The following is an 11527-nucleotide window of genomic DNA, read 5'->3' as shown; positions in this document are numbered from 1 at the left end:
AAGCTGAGGAGGCGGGCTTTAATCTCTTTGATTGGCTGTCTGGAGACGCCTGCCTCTGATGATTGGTAGCTACCGCGAAGGACGCCGGGAATGGCACGTGGTACCGGTCTTCGGAGCCAAAAGCGGGCAGAGATGGCGGCGGAAGCTTCCACAGCTCGGTTCACCCTGTCTTCCTTTCAACAGATGGGGAGGAAGAGTCGGCCCTGGGGTACTGCCGAGATTCAGTGTACTCAGTGTGGAAGAAGGGTGTCCAGAGTTTCTGGTGAGGAGATTGAGGGTGAGCCCCCGAGGGCCCTGCTCTGCCTTGGCCACCTGCCCTTCAAGGGCTCCATCCTAATCAGGCTGCTGGGTGTGGAGACCTGAGAGCGAGGCCCATCCGGAGGTCTGAGAGCCAAGGGAGCTGGCAGTGTCGGGGGCTGTTCAGTCGCAGCAAGATGGACGGGGAAAACTGCCCCCACGGGTCTCCCCGATTGCCAGGAGCCCACTCTCAGGGCAGCAGAGACACCCACTGTGGTCGATTGAGGGTCGTTTCTTACCTCTCCAAACCTTTCTCCGCTTTGCTCCTGCTTCTCACCGTTTTTTCACTGATTCTCTTAGGGGATGGTGTGTGAGCCCTCTTGAGCACTATTTCGAAAACTTCCCCAGGTTCATAGGTTCATGAAAGAGTAGATGTAAAAATTTAGCCCATGGTCTTGTGATTCAGAAGTAATGATATTTGATTTTCTTATGTAGTTTGCTGTGGGAGTAACAAGTAGACCACTTAAAAATGTTCCTGGATTAAAAAACAGGTGTTTGGGATCCGAAGGGAGGTATTATTAATCAGTTTGCCTTAGGGCATTGTTTGGGAAACAGTTTGTTCCTGTTGATCTTGTGTTTTTCTTTGTACGTCAAGGGGAAAAATCCACTGCACTCCTATTGATCTAATTTAGACTCTACTCAAGTGAAAACACTTTCAAGTTACTTTAATTTAAAATGCCTTAGAGTGCTGTGTCTCTGACTGAGAGTTGTTGAATTTCAAACTGCAGCTGCTGAATGAAGTCTTACCACCCCCATAACTGTTTAATGTTTATACTTTAAAAGTGAAAGTCGTTAATTTTCTCAGTCCTTCAAGATGGACTCCGTTTAATAGACATGGACCTTTGTAGAGAAAGTTGGTTGTGTTTTAGGGTGGAGAGCCAAGTTTCTCCTACTGTTTTTTTTAATCACTGCTGTTACATAGAAAATTTCTATTGTTTGAAAGAAATAAGTTGTTTAGAACACGACCTTTTAAAATCACTCGTTTTTCCATATGTTTGTATTACAATGCTCAGAAATAGTGTAGATGGTGTTTATGGATATAAAATTGTGAAAGTGCTTTGTAAGCTATGATGAACCACAAATTAGACTTGAACAATATCAGAAATTTTATAAAGATAGAACAGTTAAACATTTTATTTCTTTGGTAGGATATCTGATTTTAAATAGAACTTTAAATTTTAGCTTGGTCCTAAGGAAGTTTCAGATATTTCACTTGGCTTGAAAACTAAAGCTTTTTTTTTAATCAAAAGATTGTAATTCTTATTAATTTTTTTTGCCAATAAAAGATGACTGATTTAATCTAATTTTCCTTTTTTCTTGAAAAGTGTTTTAAAATAACTTTTTCAATTACATAACTAAAATATGTTTATTATGATAAACGTCAAATTCTAGTTAGAGCATTAAAATCTTGATATTAGGTTTTCACTCAAGATTATGGTATTTCCCCCTCATAAATGCTAGGTTTGTGAAAATTATCTTTATGTGGGTATGTGTGTGTGACGGTAATAGCATCTGGCTTCTGTCCTTGCCAGTATCTTAGATCATTGTAAGAGAGGGGTCTTCCCAATGTCTCATTTCTGCCCTCCCTGCTCCCTTCACAGGATTAGAAATATAAATTAGTAGAGGCAATAGGATCAAGTAGAAAGAATATTGGACTTGGAAACAGAACTGGGCTGGAGTCTGGATTATACCATTTACTTAGCCAGATCACCAAAATGTTTACCATTTCTAAGTTGAATATAACCTTCCCAAGCCTACTTAGCTCTGATGTTTACAAAGATCAAATAAAGTATGTCAGAGCATTTTGTATGATTAGAAGATATGGCAAGTTCAAAGTATTATAGGTACCAAAAACTATCTAAATTAGTGCAAAATGTATTACATAGTACTGCCTGGTTTTTGACCTGTTTTTTTTTTCTTCTGACTTACATAGTTTCTCCTGAATTTTGTTCAGTAATTCCTACATTTCTCATGACACTTGATATCTTTTCCTATACATGAGCATCCCCTTTAACTTTTCTCTCTGATTAATGCTTCACATTCAATGCTAACAAATTGTTAAAAGTTTAATTCACAACAGAATTTCATTAATAGGTCACCACCATGAACTTCAATGTGGACATGCTTTTTGTGAACTGTGCTTGTTAATAACTGAAGAATACAGCACAATTATATGCCCTGATTGTGAGGTAAGTTTTATCACCTTTCGTCTTTAATACATTACGACCTAATGTTAAAGATAAAAATGTTAGAGAAAACATACTTCTAGTTAGAACCTAAAAACTTGCAGTTTTGCTGCTGACTCTTAAACTTAAAAGATAAAGCTTTTCTGATTCATTTTATAATTGTTCAGAGTGATGAAAAAGAATACAGAGTTGAAGTTCTGTATTAATCAGCCTACCTATTTTTTTTTTTGACTCTTTGGAGACTTCTGTGGGAAATTGCCTCTTTACTTATTTTTAATGAAGTATATTCCTTTCAAATCCCTACCCTTCTTTACCACACCAATGCCACGCAAGCAAATTTTGAACTCTCCTTGGCCCTCAATCTTTGTGTCATCAAATCTACATTTGTAGAGATGACATAGTTTAAAAAGAGAAGCTAAACAGTGGCCTCAAGTTAACTTCAGAGACACTAAAAAAGTACAGTTGCACTATAGACCCATAGTAATGAGAACAAATCAAGGATTTCAAGTAAAATTTAATGAACATCTTTGCATTTGCTACAAATACAAATGTAGTTCAATTTATGTAGTATGTCCCTAGAAAATTGTCTTAATCTCTAAATTCTTAATGTTCCACTTGAGATACCAGATATTGAGGATTTGTATATATCTATTGTTTTTTTTATTGTTATGTTAATCACCATATATTACATCATTAGTTTTTGATGCAGTGTTCCATGATTCATTGTTTGTTCATAACACCCAGTGCTCCATGCAGAACGTGCCCTCCTCAATACCCATCACCAGGCTAACCCATCCCCCCACCCTATCTATTGTTTTTTGTGTCAGTGAGACAAACAATACGGAGGCAGGCGACCTGGAATGCAGTCCTAGTTCTGTCACACTAAGCCTGAATTACCTCATTTGTGAGATGGAAGTAATACCTGATTTTCTTAAGATTGTAAGAGTCAATTTTGAATTATATAGAAGTTCTCTACAGACTTCAAGACTATTAAAATAAGTGTTATAATTGGCCCATGATTATTTAGGTATGGATTAATTGGTTTGTAGATTAAACATGGTAAAAATACACATACATACATTTATATAAATTTGTGCAAGTTTTAATTATAGCAGAAACATTTACATATTAAAAGATGTCTGTTTTGGAATTACATACTTTACAAATAATGGCCTTTATTGTGGAAGAGTCCCTTCTCCTGTTTTTTTTTGGTTTTTGGTGGGTTGTTTTTTTTTTTTTTGTCGTCCGTGGGCTCCTCAGATGTAGCTTGACCACATAGTTAAAGCAAAGGGGAGCCCAGTTCCTGTGGTTGTAATGGAAGATCCCTGACTGATTCAGTCTTGTGGTGGGTAAAGAATAAGGAAAGGGGAATAAGCAGGCAGGTGGAACTGTCTCTGTTTATACCCATCCTGTTCTAATATTCAAAAAAACAGACAAATTTATTAGAACAGTAGCTTTTCCCTTTTTTGACAAATGATTTCACGTTCAATGGTCTTAAATCATTATACTTCTGTTTTGGAAAACATCTATACAGATGTTTATAGTATGTTTGCAAATATTGGTTTTGATTTTAGGGTTATGATAAATCTATTTTGTATCATTTTGACTAGGTCATACTCTTACTTTGGAAGATCTGTGATTTGTCTTATTCTTCCTTCCTTTCTCTCATTTCCCTTGTGCTGTTAGCCCAGGGAATTGACAAGGGACAACGGATTCTTCAGATGCACTAAAGCTGATCACTATTTTTTTTAAAGATTTTATTTATTAGAGAGAGGGAGAAATAGAGAAAGCCCAAGTGGGGGTGGCTGGGGAGGAGGCACGAGAGAAGCAAGCTCCCCACTGAGCAGGGAGCCCTACCTGATGGTTAACCAACTGAGCCACCCAGGCACCCCAGCTGATCACTTAAGCGAGTCCCTTGAAGAAACCTTCCTGAAATTGTTACCACTCTTTTATTAGTTTTCAAAATTTAGGATTTTTGCTGATATCTAATATTTATTTGGAATAAGAGCGAATGGAAGAATCTAGTCTAAATTAGTAAGAATGAATTTATAGAATATTTCAGTAATGGAGTTTATTATTTTTATATTTTGTGCTCTTTTCTAAAAAGTAAGATTTAGGGGCACCTGGGTGGCTCAGTCGGTTAAGCCTCTGCCTTCTGCTCAGGTCATGATCCCAGGGTCTTCGGTTTGAGCCTGGCATCACATCGGGCTGCCTACTCAGCGGGGAGACTGCCTCTCCCTCTCCCTCTGCTGCTCCCCCTGCTTGTGCTCTCTCGCTCTGTCGAATAAATAAAATCTTAAAAAAAAAAAAAAGTAAGATTTAAATACCTATATTCACATTAGGCTTGTATTTATAATTTATCTTTAATTTTGAAGACTTACATAATGCTGTTTATTTCAAATTTAAACCTAAAATGATTCCATTCAGGATTAATGGATATACTTTTGTTCTTATTTCTGAGTTTGGGTGAATATGGATTTATCTGTCAGTCTTTAGCTTTCATAGTTATATGGTTTTTGATAACATCTGTTCTGTGCTTTTGGTTGATATTGTTAATAACCATTCTGCATTTTGCACAGCAAGATGGCAGATTTTGTTCAGGGGATCATACTTAGGTATCATTCCAGAAATACTGATATTGTATTGATCTTTTGGACCTGAGTCCAAAAATATACTGTGTGAGGAGGTAGGGATAACTTATCTGATCAATAGATAATATATATTAAAATCCCATGTGGATTGGAAATGTTAATAATATGCAAATTAAAAATGTAAACTAGAAGAAAATATAGATAATTGTATAATTTTGGGTGGGGAAGTCTTGTTAAACATATTGAAATCAGGAACCATAAAAGAAATACTGGCTAAATTTGACCACATTTTTTCATTTACAGTTAACGAAAACAAGCCAAAAAACCACCAGAAATAAAACTTAGATGACAAGCTGTGGGGGTTGGAAAGAGAACTTTTATTTTGTAAATTACATGTTAAGAATCTTTATACGGTTTTAACTGAAATCTTTTAAGTCAGTTGTATTTAATATTTTCTTAAATTTTCTGGAAGAAATGTTCTGTATCAAATCTGTTGATAGTAACAATCTCTTACTATGAAATGCAAAACCAAAGGGGGATAAATGAGTAGGCATAGAGAAATTAAGGTTTTAGCCCCCAGTTTTTGGGGGGAGGGAATTCTTAAAAAATAGCATTTGGTCCACATAAATGCTATAATTCTTTTTTTTTTAAGATTTATTTATTTGAGGGCGCCTGGGTGGCTCAGTTGGTTAAGCGACTGCCTTCAGCTCAGGTCATGATCCTGGAGTCCCGGGATTGAGTCCCACATCGGGCTCCCTGCTCAGCGGGGAGTCTGCTTCTCCCTCTGACCCTCTTCCCTCTCGTGCTTTCTATCTGTCATTCTCTCTCTCTCTCAAATAAATAAAATCTTTAAAAAATAATAAAAAAGATTTTATTTATTTGAGAGAGAGTGAGCGAGAGAGCACACAAGCTAGGAGGAGAGGGAGAAGCAGACTTCCTACTGAGCAGGGAGCCTGATGCAGGGCTCAATCCCAAAACCCCAGGATCATGACCTGAGCCAAAGGCAGAGGCTTAACGACTGAGCCACCCAGGTGCCCCAAAGTGCTATAATTCTTAACTAATCCCTTTATTATAAACATTTAGGTGGTTTTCAAAATTTTTTTTACTATATCTTTATATAATTTCAAAACCACTCCTACCAAAAAAAATTCTGTTAGCAAGTTCTGTTAATTTCTAACTCCAAAACAAATCCGTGTTCGAATTTGTCATATTTATTTTAATGTTTGGCAATTTGATGAGCAAGAAGCCAGTATATCCTTGCTTTAAACTGTAATTCCCTGATTACTAGTGAAATTGAGCACTTTCATATGTTGACTTAACAGTTTCTCTATCTTTAATAGATCCCTTCAGATCCTTTGTATTTTCCTTTTGAATTGTCTTTTTCCTAACTTGTAAGAATACTTAATGTGATAGGGATATTCATACTTTGTCCTGTATATCTTAACTATTTTCTCCCAGTCTTTCACTTTTAATTTTGTTTATTATATTTAGCCATTCAGAAATGTTTTAGTCATTTTTCTCCCTCCTTTGTGGTTTCTAGGTTTTCTTTGATTAGGCAGACCTTCCCATCTCAGAGTTATATATGTATTTTCCATACTTCTATCATGTTTAAGAGTTATATATATATGATCTATTTTATATGTTGTAAGGGGGGTGTATAACTTTTTTCTTCAGAATGATTAGCTGCCTTTCTCACACTATTTGCTGAATAATCCTTCTATTTCATTGAAATGCCCCTTGTATTCTGTACTAAGTTCCCATACAAATGTGGCTGTATTCTTCTCATTTATTGTCCCAGTACCCTAGGATTTTAATCACATTAGCTTTATGATCTAGTGGGATAAATCTCTACTGAATGGTATGTTAAAATTTTATAATTCTTGCATAGTACATTTTCCATATGAACTGAAGAATTGCACTAATTTTTTGTATTTTATATTAAATATATTTTAGGATATTAAATCTTTGTCTCTAGGAGCTTGACATGATTTTCCATTTAGTCTGTTTTATGATCCCAATAAATTATTTGGTTTTCTTTTCTTAGAACTTATATTTTTCTTACCAAGTTTATTCCTAAGTATTTTAAAGTTTTGAAGATTACAGATTTTTGAAGTATTACAAGTATTTCCTTTAGAATAGTGGTAGAATGAAGTGTTTTAATTAATGTTCTGTTTAATTAATAGCTGCCAAATTAGATTTCTTCAAAAATTAAAATAGGGTAAAAGCATCATACACATACAATTTTTTCTTTGATTTAAAGAGAATTAAGTTTATCTATGAATGGCGCACTAGTTATTTGATTTCTGGATAAATGGAATTTATTGAATGACTTTGTTTTTGTTTTTATTCTTCTTTTGTCCTAAGATTGCTACAACTATAAATATGAGACAAGGGTACTACCCAACAGATGGATATATTAAAGAAGATTCTTTTATGGAAAAACTGCAGCCTAAAAAGTATGTCTTATTTGTACTTATTTTAGTATTTGAAGTTCAGTGTATTTCTGAAAGGATAATTTTAGCATCATTGATAAAATGTCATTCTTAGATCAGTGTTTCTAAGAAAGCCCATTGTTTATAGAGTGCTTTTTATAAATTCTTTTAAGTATAGTTGACACACTATTAAATTATTTTCAGGTGTACAACATAGTGATTCAGCTTCTCTATATGTTATGCTATGCTCACCACAAGTGTAGCTACCATCTGTCACCTACACTATTACAATATCATTGATTACACTCCCTATGTTGTACTTTTTATTCCAGTGGCTTATTCATTCCATCTGGAAGCCTATATCTCCCATTATAGAATGCTCTTTTATAATTTGTCTTAACTGTTAGTGAAATGGAGAATCCAATTCCTAAAGAAGCATCAGTTTGTCCTTACTTAAAATAGGGGGAAAAAAAGAATGCAAGTTAAAGCTGAGAATGTCATTCTAGCAAAAGTTACTGGTGCTGGCTGAAAGTAAGGTGTGGCTTTAAAAAGGTGTTAATTTTTTTTTTTTAAATGAGATATCGCGAATCTTTTTTTAAGATTTTATTTTATTTGAAAGAGAATGAGAGATAGAATGAAAGATAGAGAGCACGAGAGGGAAGAGGGTCAGAGGGAGAAGCAGACTCCCTGCTGAGCAGGGAGCCCGATGTGGGACGCGATCCTGGGACTCCAGGATCATGACCTGAGCCGAAGGCAGTCGCTTAACCAACTGAGCCACCCAGGCGCCCTAAAAAGGTATTAATTCTTAAGAGTATCATGAGCATGATATAGTAGAGGACTTTGGAAAGAGGTAGTGTGAGAGGTGATTGATTAAAGGAAAAGTAATAATTTTGGGATTCTTTTACTCATTTTTTTCCTTTCTTCCATAGGACTTTGTACATGTATATATTAAGCTCTTTTTGAATCTGTAATGCAGAGATTTTTTTAAAAAACATATCCCAGCTGGAGACCAGCACCTGTGTTACTTTTTATTGCACTTATTTATTTATATGTCTCCTTCTGCTAGTCTATAAGCCCCTGTAAGGGCATGGACCACATTTTACTGCTTTCCACATTCCTGGTGCTGGACACAGTAAGCATGTAATAAATGTTTGTTAGATGAAATACCATGATGTTTTGACATTTGCTAGGGTTTTTCTGAAATCATGTTTCAGTCCTAGATAAATTTACAGTTAGGGTTGACTATGGGATGGGATGGATCGTAGTGAAAAAATCATAAATTTTTACTTTGCAACTTTATAAGTTCCAATTAATTCACTGAGACCCTACTCAGAAGGCAATTATATTTTTGTATAGCTTTAAGTTTCTAAAGCATATTTAATATGGTAACAAATTATGTAGGAAATAAAGAAACACAGGAAACCTTCAAGGAACAATCTCATTTGAAACCTTTCAGTTTTGTTAATGGCACCGAGCATCAGTAAATCACCCCATTTCCTCATATCTCCTTCATTTTGCCTCCTGCAGACTATAATTTCCACAGTATCTTTCATATCCATAATTTATCTTCCATTTCTACTATCCTATTTAATTTTTATTCTTTTTTGACTACCTCCTTAGTACCTCCCTACTCTTCCCTGCTCCATGCTTCTTCACTGCCTACCTAAATAAAATCCAAATATTTTATACTAGCATTCAATGGCTTTTCACATTACTGATGCACCTTCTCTCTCCAGACCTAAATGGGTGCTTAGACAGAAACCAAAAGAATAGTTATAGTTATCTCTTTAGGTAGTAAGCCACTTAGCTAAAATCTGGCAACTGGTTATTGACAGGACCAGTGGAACCCAGGCTTACTGAATGCCAACGCCTATATTTGTATTCTACCAGTCATTTCCTCCATAAGTTCTGAATGAAATGATTAGAATAAATCACTAGGAATCTTTTCGGCTCTATGTGAGTCAGCAGCCACAACAGATTTGAGTACCTACAGTAGTCTAGAAGATGACTTACTGGGTAATGTAGAGTTTAAACAATGAGTGGTATGAATTGTGGCAGACAAAAGAAGGTTTACCCCCTCCAAAGGAGGTGGCCTCCGTTCAGCTCCAGCCAATTATTGCTGTGTGTTAAGACCAACCCAGTGTTGCCAATCTTCCTTTTTATTCCAAGAGAAGATAGAGATCTGGACTTCTAAGTGAAATTTTCTGACTTTTTAAACCTTACACAAGTTAAATCTGTTTATATTCTTGTCTAGATACATATAATTATATCTAGTGTGGTTATGAAGTGAAATTTCACTTTCAGAAGTAGATGAATCCATTTTAAATACCCAAATTTTTTCCAAATTACTGTTTTGTTTTGTTTTTTTAAATTCTCCATGTCAAGTATACTTATGTTAGGAACTCCTATTCCCTAATTTCAATAGTTTGGTTTAAAATAGTTGTTTATGTGTCAAGGGATAAGTCTGTTTAAAAATAATGTATTGCTTCCTGATTTATCTTTAATATTTTGAAACAGGAATTGAATAATGAACTCCTAAGGGCTTATGCATTCACATGTTTTCAAGAACATGAATATTCACTTTTCAAAGTAATTGAATGTTTAAAAATTAAAGTATTTTTTCTCTGTAGGGGTAACATTTAAACATCATAGTTTCTTCTGTAAACTATTACAGGCTTATGATTAAGTTATTCAGTACACATTTATCAAGAGCTTACTGTCTGTTAGCCAGTATGGGGCTGTAAAGATAAAAATGGCAAAAACTCGGGACGCCTTGGTGGCTCAGTCAGTTAAGTGTCTGCCTTCAGCTCATGTCATGATCCCAGGGTCCTGGGATGGAGCCCCATATGATATGGGCTCCTTGCTCAGCTGGGAGTCTGCTTCTCGCTCTGCTTCTGTACTCTCTTTCTCTCTGTCTTTCTGACAAATAAATAAATAAAATTAAAAAAAAAAATAGAGGCACCTGGGTGGCTCAGTCGTTAAGCATCTGCCTCCGGCTCAGAGCATGATCCCAGAGTCCTGGGGTGGAGCCCAGCATCGGGCTTCCTGCTCAGTGGGAAGCCTGCCCCTCCCTCTCCCACTCCCCCTGCTTGTTTTCCCTCTTTTGCTGTCTCTCTCTCAAATAAATAAATAAAATATTTAAAAAATAAAAAATTTAAAAAATAGGCAAAAACTCTAGCATGTGTAGATAAGAAATGAAACTAGTTTTCTCTTTGCATATTAACTTACCTAGTAAATTCATTACCTTTTCGTAAATTATCTAGGCCTATAAGCACATTTTTTTAATAGCGGGCATATGTGTATAAGTAATTGAGCTTAAAGACAGTTCAGTGACTGTCAACATGTCTATCAAAAAGTATCAGGTAAGGAGAGGTAATTAGAAGATTAAAACACAATTTATACTGTGAGATAATTTTTTTTATTTTTAGGGATTTGCTAAGAAGTTGAATTCTTGGTAAAATTTTTATATGGAAGCATATTTAGCCATGGTTTCCTTCTCTTTGCTTATCATAGATGACTGAGAACCCACTATAATTGTTATTATAAGTTGTCATATAAATTATTTTTGATAGAGTGAAAATCAGAATAGAAAGTTAAAATTGTTAATATGGTACTTAAAGTAATGTATTTGACATTTTTCAGGATAAAGAATTGTTCTCAGGAATTTAAAAAGACTTCTGACCAGCTAACTATTGGTTTAGAACATTCAACATCCACACACAGGACTATTTTGAACTCCTCAGCTCTAATGGCGGTATGAAAAAATGTTACTCGTGAAGTAAGAAGAAGCCAAACATTTTTACTTTGTGTCTGGTAGCTTAACTCTCCTCTCAAGGTTGCTATAATTATAGGTTTTTTTTTTTTTTTTTTAGAAGCATAAAGGTAAGAGGTAAACCTACATTCTTTACCTGAATCTCTTATTTTTTTCTAAATATACTTGAACGATTCTCATTTTTCCTAAGGCAACCCAGTCTCCCTTTGACCAACTCTATTGGTGTTCTTTTTATTTATTTATATATAT

The 11527-nt window shown here is 35.3% G+C and overlaps 1 protein-coding gene across 6 annotated transcripts in view; it reads left to right on the top strand.

The window, feature by feature from the left end:
* The first annotated feature begins 123 nt into the window (after nucleotides 1-123).
* RNF17 (ring finger protein 17) overlaps nucleotides 124-11527 on the top strand; it is a 140709-nt gene continuing 129305 nt past the window's right edge. For all 6 annotated transcript variants that reach the window (XM_073894821.1, XM_025875238.2, XM_073894818.1 and 3 more), the window contains exons 1-4: nucleotides 124-262; nucleotides 2392-2486; nucleotides 7439-7530; nucleotides 11149-11260. In XM_073894821.1, coding sequence (XP_073750922.1) covers nucleotides 133-262; nucleotides 2392-2486; nucleotides 7439-7530; nucleotides 11149-11260 — 429 coding nt within the window. In that variant the 5' untranslated portion in view covers nucleotides 124-132. The remainder of the gene's footprint in view (nucleotides 263-2391; nucleotides 2487-7438; nucleotides 7531-11148; nucleotides 11261-11527) is intronic.

Source organism: Callorhinus ursinus, unplaced genomic scaffold, assembly GCF_003265705.2.
Source record: "Callorhinus ursinus isolate GAN/ISIS: 27379988/994484 unplaced genomic scaffold, GSC_fseal_2.0 scaffold7, whole genome shotgun sequence".
Taxonomy (NCBI): Eukaryota; Metazoa; Chordata; class Mammalia; order Carnivora; family Otariidae; genus Callorhinus; species Callorhinus ursinus.
The sequence above is the reverse complement of the archived record's forward strand: the minus strand, read 5'-3'. Positions and strand labels throughout refer to the sequence as shown.